Source organism: Pipistrellus kuhlii, unplaced genomic scaffold, assembly GCF_014108245.1.
Source record: "Pipistrellus kuhlii isolate mPipKuh1 unplaced genomic scaffold, mPipKuh1.p scaffold_m20_p_24, whole genome shotgun sequence".
Taxonomy (NCBI): domain Eukaryota; kingdom Metazoa; phylum Chordata; class Mammalia; order Chiroptera; family Vespertilionidae; genus Pipistrellus; species Pipistrellus kuhlii.
In genome coordinates, this window is record NW_023425523.1 from 8,309,959 (window position 1) to 8,322,318 (window position 12,360).

At 49.4% G+C, this 12,360-nt stretch overlaps 1 protein-coding gene across 3 annotated transcripts; it reads left to right on the forward strand.

Annotated features, from left to right (window-relative positions):
* Positions 1-343: 343 nt before the first annotated feature.
* LOC118727458 (keratinocyte proline rich protein) lies at positions 344-4,567 on the forward strand. Of its 3 annotated transcripts, XM_045586721.1 has the most exons (3): positions 608-1,832; positions 1,992-2,290; positions 2,330-4,567. In XM_045586721.1, the coding sequence occupies exons 1-3, from the start codon at positions 1,708-1,710 to the stop codon at positions 3,835-3,837; spliced, it is 1,932 nt and encodes a 643-aa protein (XP_045442677.1). In that variant the 5' UTR covers positions 608-1,707; the 3' UTR covers positions 3,838-4,567. The 3 variants fall into 3 exon arrangements, with proteins under 3 accessions (XP_045442678.1, XP_045442677.1, XP_045442676.1); XM_045586722.1 differs by lacking the exon at positions 608-1,832 and adding an exon at positions 344-492 and having other exon boundaries at positions 1,992-4,567; XM_045586720.1 differs by having other exon boundaries at positions 1,992-4,567.
* The last annotated feature ends 7,793 nt before the right edge of the window (positions 4,568-12,360 follow it).

The following is a 12,360-nucleotide window of genomic DNA, read 5'->3' on the forward strand; positions in this document are numbered from 1 at the left end:
CAACCTGGGATGTTAGATTCATCTCAAACCCAGCGTTCTCCTCATTCTGTACCTTTGAGGTGATTTTAACTGCTTCCGTTTAGGGAGCTTTTCTTCTTTTATATCCATTTGTCAGACAAGGAAGAAGGTAAGGGCCTGGAGCCATCAGTCAGGAGAACAGGTCCCGTTGCCACTCCTCTTCATCCCACCACCAGCTCTTCTAAGTGTGAAGGGGAAACAGACAGGGTGAGAAAGGAGGAAGAGCACAAGAATCTGCTCCTCCGTAGTCCAGAAGCTTCATCACTGAGGTGATACACGCCCACACCCTGTAGGTGACTGCAAAGACAGGCACACAATAGGGAGGGGACTGGCTGCTGGAATGCCAGCCTGGGTGATGAGCCAGGCAGATGCCAACCAATTGTCTCATGGTCTAAGCCAGACCCAGAGCCCTTTATATAAACACAGCCTTCTGTCCAGCTGCCTCAGCCTGAATGACTGCTTGCTTTGAAGGAGGTAAGTCTAGGGGCAGGTCCTGGGATTGGGGGAAGCTAATGCTTAGGGGGGGGGGTTCAGATTCCTAGGGTGAGACATAGTGAGGGGGGAAGCTGGGAGCAAAGAATGTCCCCTGTTCTCCTCAGTCTATCAGCCTGAGGAGAACAGGGGACATTCAAGGGACATAAAGATATCTGTGGAGTCTGTGTGAAAAAAAAAAAAGGGCACTGAAGAAAATGTACTTACCTTTGATAACCCTGGTCTCATCCTTGGGTACCATTTTTTCTCTTCAGGACCTCTCTCCCTAGAAAAGATGCACTAGTGATTGCACCCCATGGACAGAGTCGGGTGTTGGAGGGTTATCTTCCCCAAGGGCATATATGTTTAAATATTCTCTATACATGGAGAATGGAAGGCTTTGCCTTTCACAAAAAGTATTTTCAGTATTTCAGGAGCTTATTGAGAAGTGTTTTTGTTGGCTGAGCTAACTATCAAACCAGCCTCCCTGCTATGCTGGCCACTGGGCTGCCTGTACCTGAGAGCTGGACTTGGGGAGAGTGGGGGCACTGCCCTCTGTGTCCGCCTGCTGGCTATGGTGTTGGATTGTATGCCTGTGCTTCCCACGTCACGTTTGTGATGCCCCTGCTGTGTGGGCTTTAAGTGTGGCTGAACGTCAGTCTCCTAATTAGAAACCTGGCACTTTGTGGGTTACCTCCTCTCAAGTAACTCCCCCCTGCCTCTCAGAGGGGCTGCAGAGTGGCCCTTTCTGAAGCTGGCAGGTGAGGAAGGACAGCAACTGGCTGGGCAAGTTGTCATGTTGGTCCTGAGCCTTTCCGAGGCTGGTGTTTTGTAGGCACGTCTTTTACCTATGCCCTGTTTAGAGGGCCAGTCTAAACAAATTCACCTAAAAAAGATTGGACACAGAGAAACAAACATTTGAGGTTGGGATTGAGCTGCCCAATAACAACCTGAATTCTTTACTCCCCAGTGGACACTTTGAGCACAGATGGTGCCTGAATGTGTATATGCTTGTTCTTATATAACCATGTTTTCATGTGTGGACAGTACATGTGTCTGAGAAGTGTAAGCTCCTATGGTTGGGGAGTCCTCACTCTGGACAACAGCCTTAGAGCATGGGTTGCCTCCATTTCTGTAGAACTTCCTTCCACCACTTAGGAGACCAGGAGGTGATGGGAACCTTCCTGCTGTTAGCGCCCTCTTGTGTTGGACACTGGTATGCCTGGCCTCCAGGGCAAGAGCCCAGACACCTGCAGTCTGGCTGTGCCCTTGAGGCTGTCCCACCCAGATCAGGACCTCGGTCAGGTCTTTCAGCGGGTCCAAGGCAGGTTTCTTGGGCAAGAGTGACTAATCTTGAGTCCAGACAACTCAGCGAGTATTCTATAGAATAAAGGTCGAGGGTTGGGGAAGAAAGGTCAGGGGAGAAGCAGGGTGTCTTCCCTTGGTTGCGGGCCCTCCTTCCCACATCTCACCCTCTTAAAGCTGGTCTTCCCGCCTCTCAGGTCCTGTTCACACGTCTGCACCGGAACCATGTGTGACCAGCAGCAGATTCCGTGTTGCCTGCCGCCCCCCCAGTGCTGTGTGAAGGGTTCCTCCTTCTTCCCCTCCTCGTACCCTTCTCCCCAGGGCCAGGTGGTCGTTCAAGCCCCTTGTGGGATGCAAATCGTGGAGTGCCCTGCACCGTGCCCAGTTCAAGTCTCCCAGGTGAAGTGCCAAGCTCCCTGCCAGCCCCAGACCATTCAGGTGAAAGGCCAGGCTCCATGCCAGTCGCAGACCACCACGGTGAAGGGCCAGGCTCTAGGCCAGGCCCAGGCCGCCCAGGGTAGCATCCTGGCTGCAGGCCAGGCCCAGGCCGCGCCGGGGAGCATCCTGGCTGCAGGCCAGCCCCAGGTCTGCTACGTGCAGTGCGGAGCCCCATGCCCTGTTCAGACCTGCTTTGTAGAATGCGCTCCGGCTTGTTACACAGAAACTCGCTACGTGGAATGCCCCGTCCAAACCTATGTACCCTACCCGGCTCCCCAGCCTGTCCCGAGGTATGTGGCGTACCCCTCGGCGGGCCAGACTCAAGGAAGATTCTCCACCCAGTGCCAGTACCAGGGCTCCTTCGGCCAGGGCTCCTTCGGCGGCTGCGCCTCCCAGCGTCAGTCCCGGCCTTCGTTCCGCACGTATGCACCCCAATGCCAGAGCCAGGGCTCTTACGGGGGCTTCCCCATGCAGCGTCGGGCTAGGAGCACCAGCAGATGCATCCCTCAAAGCCAGATGCGGCCTTCTTACCGCAGCTGCTCCCCACCCCGCCAGATGCGGCCTTCTTACCGCAGCTGCTCCCCACCCCGTCAGATGCGGCCTTCCTACCGCAGCTGCTCCCCACCCCGTCAGATGCGGCCTTATTACAGCAGCTGCTCCCCACCCCGCCAGATGCGGCCTTCCTACCGCAGCTGCTCCCCTCCACGGCGCTCCGAGCCCTACTATAGCAGCTGCATGCCCTCCTCTAATTACTGCACCCCACCCCGCCGCTCCGAGCCCATCTACCACAGCTGCAGCGCTCCGCAGCGCCCCATGGCCAGCTGCCCCCAGAGACAAGGGCCCCGGTGCCGCATCGAGATCTCCTCGCCCTCCTGCCCCAGGCAGGTGCCCCCCCAGAGGCGCCCGGTGCAGCTCCCCCCCATTGGCCGCTGCTCTGAGAGCTGCGCCCCGAGGCCCTCCTGGGGCTCCTCCTGCCCGGAGCTGAGGCCGCGTCCGCTCCCCAGCTTCTGCCCGCCCAGGGGTTATGACCAGTGTCCGATGCCCGCCCCGCGACCGTCACGCCCATCACGGCGGTGCGAAAGCCCGGAGCGACGCCCCCAGTATTCTCCACCGAGGCGGTTTCCTGAGCCCGGTCCGTGTCGGGAGCCGAGCCCAGCCCCGCGTCCAGCCCCACGTTCTGGCCCATCGCGGTGTGAGTTTCCAGAGCCGCCCCGTCCGCAGTCCTATGAGCGCCCAGAACCGTGTCCGGAGCCCATTCCCCTCCCGGCGCCCTGCTCCAGCCCAGAGCCCTGCGTGCAGCCCCAGCGCGGCCCCAGCCCCTGCTCAGGCCCGATGATGGCAGGCTCAGGAGACCTCGGCTGCCATGAGTCCCGCCCAGGCCGCCTGGACATGGAGGGCCCCAGCTGCGGCCCAGCGGCTTACAACCAGTGCGGAGAGGGTGGTGATGCCAGCTTTGGACCTTGTGATGTGTTCCCAGAGCCGCAGCGGGGTCTGGGCGGTTATGGGGACCAAGGAGGCGGCTCTGTTGGAGTGAAAGGAGGCGGCGCCTCTGTCGGAATGAAAGGTGGGGACTACTATGCCGGAGTCAAGAGCGCCTACTTCTAAAGGAAGCGTGGCGTGGCGGAAGCATCCTTGCCTCCTGCCCTGAAACGGTGGCTCCTCCTCCCCCAGCAGCCACAGTTTCCCTGCTTTTGTTTGCAATGCTCCAAAGATAGTCAGAGGCTCCCCGCTGCAAAGGCGACGATGTCCTTTACATGTCATCATAGGACCCACACCTGCGTCTCAGACACCTGTGGCCTCATGTGTCCGACTCCTCTCCCATAAGCATCCTCTGTTCCAGCCGGACCAGTCTCACAACCAGGGCACATCTTGGGTGTTCCCCAGGACATACCTTAGCCATCCCTGCCTCCAAGCCTCTGTCCATTCCTCACCCCCGGGATTCCTGGACCACTTCTTCGCTCCTCCCAATATCTGAAACCCAACCCATCTTTCATGACCTCTTCCTTGGAGCCTTTTCTGCTTATTACCACTCACAGAAGCCTGCACTGACTTCCTAAAACACACTGCATCGTCCACACATCCATTTGCCAAGTGCCTTGCAACATCTCTTGAACTATTTAATTTTTCAGGCGTGTCTGACTTACCTGCCCAGCTAGATTGTAAGCTCCCATTTGAGTGGAGTCAGAATATCCCCGAAGTCCCTGGCTTCTCCTGGGGCAGGCAGCTACTCCTCAAGGTTTGTTGGTTGGCAGCTTGAGCCATGATCAGTCCTGCTGGGCAACCCCAAGCCTGGGACAAGAAGAAACCATGTAACAATAAAGATAATGCTACACTCAGATCCTGACTCCTTGGAATAAGCTTTTATTTTTCTTTTCTTTATTGTTTTTCTTCTTGGGTTTATTGTTACCCATGGCTGAGCTTTCCTTAGACTAGACCAGGTGGCCTGCTTTGCGGGTTTTCTGTCTCCCATCAGTGTCCCTGATCCCTGCTGAGAAAGAATGGATGAAAAACAACAACAACAACAAACACACAAGGAATGAGGAAACAAGGAAGATAGCTCTTGCTCCTCAGTTTAGGGGTAAAGGTCTTCAAGCCTGCCTTGGTCAGGTCACCCAACTGTACTTTGGGGCCGTAGTCACTGTCATGTGACCTTTATGAAGTCAGGGCAGAGAGAAGGGATCCTTCCTAGGCTCTCTGGGATACTCTGCACAGGATACACTCTTCTGTATTTCTGAATAAACTATCTGCTGTGTTTTGGGGGACATACTAGAAAAGGGAGCATCTGAGGCTGACTCTGCATTCCTCTATTGCTCCCAAATTCCATTAGGCATGTTGGCCATGAAGGTGGGGCTTGGAGTGGCAGGAGAGCCTGTGGTATCTCTTCCTCATATTCCCTTCAGATGACAAGTACTGGCTGGGGAACTAATGTTCTGGAGGAAATCCCTTCCCCAGAGGGAGAGAGTATCTGAGGCCACCAGGATGAAAGGGAGGCAGATCTGGTCTGGGTCCTGAAGGTATGATTCAGTGCCTTTCTCCTCAAGGGCCACAACCCAGAGGGCCTCACAGCCCCAGCACCATAGTGGGCACCACAAATACAGGACCTGGCTCTGAATATGTTTCTTCCTTGCCCCAGGGATCTAGTAATGCAATATCAGTGGTGGAGAATCCAAGAGACTACCTGTGTTATAAAGAAAAATTGAGGCTTTCCATGTGTAATCCATTTATTTATTTATTTATTTATTTATTTATGAATTAGAGGCCCAGTGCACGAAATTCGAGCATGGGGGAGGGGGTGTCCCTCAGCCTAGCCTGCACCCTCTCCAATCTGGGATCCCTCTCATAATACAGTACTGCTGGCTCCCAACCACTCACCTGCCTGCCTGCCTGATCATCCCTACCCATTCCACTGCCAGCCTGATCGACACCTAACTACTCCCCTGCTAGCTCTATTGCCCCTAACTGCCCTCCATTGTAGGCCTGGTCCCTCCCCTGTTGGCCATCTTGTGGCCATATGGGGGCAGCCATCTTTGATTACATGGGGGCAGCCATCTTGTGTGTTGGGGTGATGGTCAATTTTCATATCACTCATTTGTTAGATAGTATATTCACTGCTTTCATGCTAGGAAGGCTCTGGTAAAAGGGACAGACAGAACCCTTGTTTGCTCTGGTAGCTTGCAGCCTTGCACACTGATTCTCAAAGTGTGGTACCTGGACCACAGCATCAGCATCACGTAGGGTCTTGTGAGAAATACAAATGTGTCATCCAGACCTACTGATACAGAACCTAGGTGAGTCAGGCACGGCCTGAGCTAGGGAGCCCCGGATGGCCTGGAGCTCCTCACAGGCCAGGGCTGTGTAGGAGCTAGCCTCAGTGCCATCTCTGAGGCCAGAGAAGCTCAGGGCCCAGTCTCTCCTGGGATTAGTCCGAATTGGCCTCAAAGGTCCACTTCCTCTGACAGCCCTGAGCCTCCAGACAGGCCCTCAGTGATAAGTTATAGCCTATTTGTAGCAGTTCAGAGGAAACCATGCCCAGGAGTGTGTGTGTTTGCATGCCTTTCTGTGGGCTTTGAATGTTTCTTATGTGAGCCCATGTGTCTGCTGTTTCTGTCCATATGCTTTAAAAGCTGGAGGATTGTTTAAAATGCATTTGGCAATGGAGACTGTGACCTCAGGAGCATCATTTATGATACCCTACAGTCCTTCAACACTGACTTTGGGTGTTCCTTCCCAGGCATCCCTTCCACCCCCACCCTCTACCCTTTCACTGACCACCTGCCTCCAGTTCTCTGCATTTTTCTTCTATGTCAGGATTTGAGCAAAAATTAAAAAGTCCCTAGAACCAGGACTGAGGATTCAAAATTACATTTAAAAATACCATTTATAAAGTTCTTTGAAGGTGTTCAAAGATCTGCGAGAGACTCCCCTTTGAATCTCACAGTAGTCTGAGGCAATACACAAGTTGTATAGTGTTTTTTCCATTTCAGTTTGACACATCATTGCCCAGAAGTGCCAATGCATTGGCAAAGCCACAGAGTAATAGACAGAGATAGCAAGACTCTCAACGCCTGACATCCCACCATGCTAGAAAGGAGGGCCTGGCTTCCAGAGATGAGGGCCAAGTTCAAGTGACTGTAAGAGAGATTAAGGTTATGCTTCCTATCTTGGAATCATGTTTCTCTATTTTTTTTCCCCTCTCTCTCTCTACACCTCCCTCTCAGGAATTATCATCAGCACTGTACAATGAGGGAATTGCTCTAGATGTTCTCAGAGGTTCCTTCCTCTTTGTCGTGGCACTAGGGTACGGTGAAATGACTCTGGGAACCCACTTAAAGACATGGAATCCTAGAAATGATCCTAGACCTACTTAGTTTGAATTTCCAGAGAGAGAATTGGGGATCCATTTGAAAATTATTATGATCAGCTGGAGGTAGAAACCATTCCTATAGTGAATACCTAGGTGTGTGAACTTGCTCAAGACCTACACTTGTACACAGTGGCTACAGCATGCAAAGGAGGTTGTGGCAAAATGGAGCTGGTCTGTAACTGTTTTTGTGGGAGGTTTTACGGAATTATTTGTGTGAAGTCAAATTTTCTACTCTAGTTCAGAGGTGCCTCACGACCAAGGAGTTTCTTCTTTTTCTCAGTTAAATTCTCAGTCCTAAGGCCACCAAAAGTACCCAGAATGGGGTGCTTGTGCATGGCTTATGTAGAGGGATTGTCCGGTACATGTTACATATATTTTTTACTGGGACATGGTGGGCCTCATTTTGTTATATTTCTCCTTTATTTAGGCACTATCCAAACATTAAGGGGGAGAAATTCCACATCCCAGAATTTGTTCTACAAACTAGAGTCCTGTTGAACAAGCAAATAGAATGGTCATGCATAAGGGAATAGCTCAGCTGTTTACAATGGAATCGATAGGTAATCAGAAGACAGGCAGCGCATCTGTGGATATTTTACTGATGCATAGAAGAATAGTCAGGTGGTTACCAAGACTTCTAACAAGACTAGCATACTCCTGATTTCTGGCATGGTTGGACATCCCAGAGGATCCACATGCCTGTGGCCTGAAACTAGTTGGGAAGACAGGGTGACGCATGATGATCCATGTGCCTCCCCATCACCATCAAACCCAAGGGCCATCAAACTCATTCCTCCAAAAGAGGAAGCCTCCTGACCTAGAAGACTAAACTAGAAATATCTGGAAGCCTAGGAATAACCCAAGCTGTGCCAAAGCCTCCCATCATGTTCCTCACCAAATCTTGTCATAGGAGCCCTGAGCTGGGTTAGCAGGTTCCCTCTGTTCTCTAGTATTGTATTGGTCAGGAAGAAAACTACTTACCAACTTGTACTGACATATCCATTTAGTTGATAATCTGCCAGGAACTAAGTATACATGGTCCTGGAAATACAATGGTGAGCAAGGCAGGCACTGTCTTGCTAACACAAAGTCTGAAAGACAGAGCTTGTGAGAGTTTCCACCTGGGAGGCATATGGTATCACAGCAGCCCATAGAAAAGCCAGTTGAGTGGGTCAGGTGCCTAGAGGAAGCAACTACAAACACAGATCTGAAAGATAAATGGGAGGAAAGAGGAGAGTGTTCCTAGTAAAGTTAACAGCAGGTATAATGTCAACATAATGGACACAATGACAGACAGCCCCAGGAGAAGTATTTCCTCCTTACTTGACCATTCTTCCTGGTCTCTGTGTTGTTTAAGGGTCAATACCTGCCTGGTCACATTGAGGATGAAATGAGATAAGTTATTTAAAGATACTTTGTGTATTATAAAACACTATATATATATATATATATATATATTAATATGTATATATTTTATTGATTTTTTTTTACAGAGAGGAAGGGAGAGGGATAGAGAGCTAGAAATATCGATGAGAGAGAAATACTGATTAGTTTCTCCTGCACACCCCCCACCGGGTATGTGCCCGCAACCAAGGTACATGCCCTTGACCAGAATCGAACCTGGACCCCCCAATCTGCAGGCTGATGCTCTATCCACTGAGCCAAACTGGTGTTGGCAGTATATTTGCTTTTGATAGTGAGGTCTTCATCCCAAAGGGAAGAAGTAGAGAAAAAAAGATGATGATGGGTTCTGGAGGACTGCCCATTTGATGAACTGGTTGGGCCACAGAGACAGGTCAAGGTGAGGCCCAAGCAGAGGCCAGATGAGTGAAGGGAAGCACAAATAGGCATAAGTGTAGTCATCTGGGGCAAGCCAAGAGAGGATTGAAGGAGGAGGAATCGAAGGAATGAAGGGACAAGGGATGGCAGACAGGAAACGGTGTAATTGGTGGGGAAAATGGTTCAGGCAAAATGCTGAATTTAGAGGATTATAAGATTTGGGGACCAGAAGCTCAGATACCAGGATTAATGTTGGGTTCAAGGATAATGAGGTGGACAGCTATCACAAATGCTCATTGCTATGGATGCCACCCATCCAGTTTGCCATTGGGCATGGCTCCTTGGGTCAGCCAGAGGGACAGGAAGTACAAGGGAGGAAGGCTCTCAGTCAATCAGAAATATCTTTTAAGCTTAAATTGGGTTGGGCCCTTAATCGTTCCAAGACCTGACTTGACCCAGCTTAGAAAAGGCTGGATTGAGCAATCATTTAATTAAGCAGTTATTTCCGTAGAGTCTCATCAGCATTATTCAGAGGGTTGTTTGGTTCAATCAGAAATGCAGGAGCTGTTTCCAATGAGTATAGTCTTAATCCACCTATAGCAAGCAGGGTTTCTCACCCTCAGCACTGGTGACATTTTGGACTGGATACTTCTTTGCTCTGGAAGCACTATCCTGTTGCAATGTAGGGTGTTAACAGTATCCCTGGCCTCCACTTGCTAGGTAACGGTATTAAACACAACTCCCACCCCCTTAGCTATGAGGACTAAATGTGTCTCCCTTGTCAAATGCTCCTTCTGGGGCTGTGAAGTGCCAAATCCACCCACACTGACACCCACTGAGTTAGAGGAAAGACAATCAGAGCTTGACCTCAGGGCACTTGAGCAATAAAACGTGCTCTAAGATATAAGGCACAGGCAAACACAGCCAAGGAAATCCAGTTTTAAGGATCTATACAAACATTTTTTTTTCTTGAAGGGACTAAGTGCTGATTATGGGAAGAGTAAATTATCTTGGCTATTATGACTAATAGATTATCTATGACTCTTCATTGTAATTATTTGGCAAACTTACCCAATAGCTCTGAATACTCCCTTTCTAACTCTGAATTCCTGTGGCAATCTGAAATGCCCGTGGCAATCTGAAAAAAAATTATAAGCAGGAATTTCCATTGTCTTGAAAACTCCTATCACAGCTGAAACCGGTTTGGCTCAATGGACAGAGCATCGGCCTGCGGACTCAAGGGTCTCAGGTTCGATTCTGGTCAAGGGCATGTACCTTGGTTGCGGGCACACACCCAGCAGTGGGTGTGCAGGAGGCAGCTGATTGATGTTTCTCTCTCATTGATGTTTCTAAAAGAAAACTCCTAACACAGGACATTATAACACAAACAGAAGAAATTTGTACTGACGATCAGTTAACAGGGTTTATAGGCAAAAGCAGTTACCTTCTTTAGTTCTTATGACTGGACTAATAATAGAAGTGACACAAGATTGCATTAACAGGGGGGAAAAAACAATTTAATATGTGTGCAGGGAATAATCCCCATATGAAAGGAGGCTCAAAGAGCCGTTTGAACCAGGCACCTTTGTATGTTTTAGGCAAAGAAATAATACATTTGTGAGAAACTAACAAGGAAAAAAATGGCAGTGCTCCTTAGAAAGGAAGGTTTGGATCTTCATTAGTGAGGAATTGAAACAAAGTCGTGAATTGGAAAAGAGGCAGTAAAACTTGACAACACAGACTCTATGGCTCTGAGTTGTTTCTCTCTAGAAAGAAGGAGATGTCTTCCAGGTGCTGGAAGGACATCTTCCACGCGAGAGGTCTTTTTCCTGCATTCGGGGAGACAAAGGGGGTCGTCAAAGTACCCTTCTGGCACTGGCTGCCGGTCTATCAGTTTAATGCAAACTAGTCAATATGCCATTGTGGGATATAGGGGAGCAACCTGCCTTGATCCCCAACAAAGAGAGGGCAATGCACAAAGACCCTAGGAGGGCCTGTGATAAGCATGCCCACACTTTTGTTCTTTTGGGACCCCACTGAATATTAATAAACAGCGTAATTGAGAATGAGTAAAGGAAACACACCATATAAGAATGAATTACGAATTAAAGTGGTTAGTATGATTGAGTAGGGGAAATCTTGAGGGGTCAGTTAAAGATGGGGGGACCCGAGGCTTGCTTAACTCTGAATTTTAAATATATATTTTGTTGATTTTTTACAGAGAGGAAGGGAGAAAGAGAGAGCTAGGAATGTCGATGAGAGTCATCGATCAGCTGCCTCTTGCACACACCCCCACTGGGGATGTGCCCGCAAGCAAGGCACATGCCCCTGACCAGAATTGAACCTGGGACCCTCAGTCTGCAGGCCGACGCTCTATCCACTGAGCCAAACCAGTTTTGGCTTAACTCTGAATTTTAGAAGACTGGTTCATCAAGGCCCCCATCAGCAAAGCAGTGACAATTAGAGATAAATTGATGGGACTGAAAAATGTTTGAGTTCTGTGTTCCACTAGTGACCTAAGAATATTAACTAGTATAAAACAGGGACGGTAATCTCTTTTCTGAAACCCTTGGTGCCATATGAAATTGAAGTCTTTTTTTTTTTTTTTAAAGGAATACATTAAAAAAAAAAAAGTAACAGGGAATACAAACTTAATACTTTTCTGACTAACCAATAAATGAAATTAGGGTAAAATGACTAGCAAACTGATAAAAGGAACTTACATACTGACAGTTTCCTTATAAGCATATTGCAGGCATCAGCAGTGCCAGCCTTCCTTGGACAAGAAATGGCCTTGACCATGACTTCGGTTGATGCAGATCGCCCAACTGCAGGAATTTGGCCAGCACTGTCCAGTGCCAGTATGCTGGCTTTTAAGATCCATTTGGGGACCAGCAAGGACACTGCCTGCATGTCCACAGCCTGTTCCCCTGATCTCTTGTTCTGCTTTCCTTCTCCCTCCCTGTGAAAACCCCTGTCTGCACTAAGATGGGCTTTGGGATGAGAGTCTCCTGTCTTCTCAGGTGATTGGCACTTGAATAACCTTCTTTCCTTTTTCACCAATCCCTGTCTCATGAGTTTGGCTTTTGCGGTGGCAGGCAGCTGAACCTTGGATTCAGTTTCAACAGTACAGTGAATAGAATTTATTAGCAATGCTACAGGTATACTCCAGTACAGGCCATGTCCAATCTCAACACTAAGGAATTCATGCCAAGGAGTCTACCACATCTGGTGTGCAAATAATTTACAGATTCCCCACATCCCATAGCTCAGGGCTCTTACCCGTTGGGGAAGCCATTGATATGTCTACAACAGAACATATGGATATCCACAGTAAGGTAAAGAGACCTCATTGTCAACAACTGGACAAGAACCTCTGTTTTGAGAAGTCTTTGGATATGGATATTGTGAAGAAGGGATTGCAGGTCTATAGTGATGTTTGGGGGATTAGTGGTGATAGTATTGTCTCATCCCATTGCCAACTG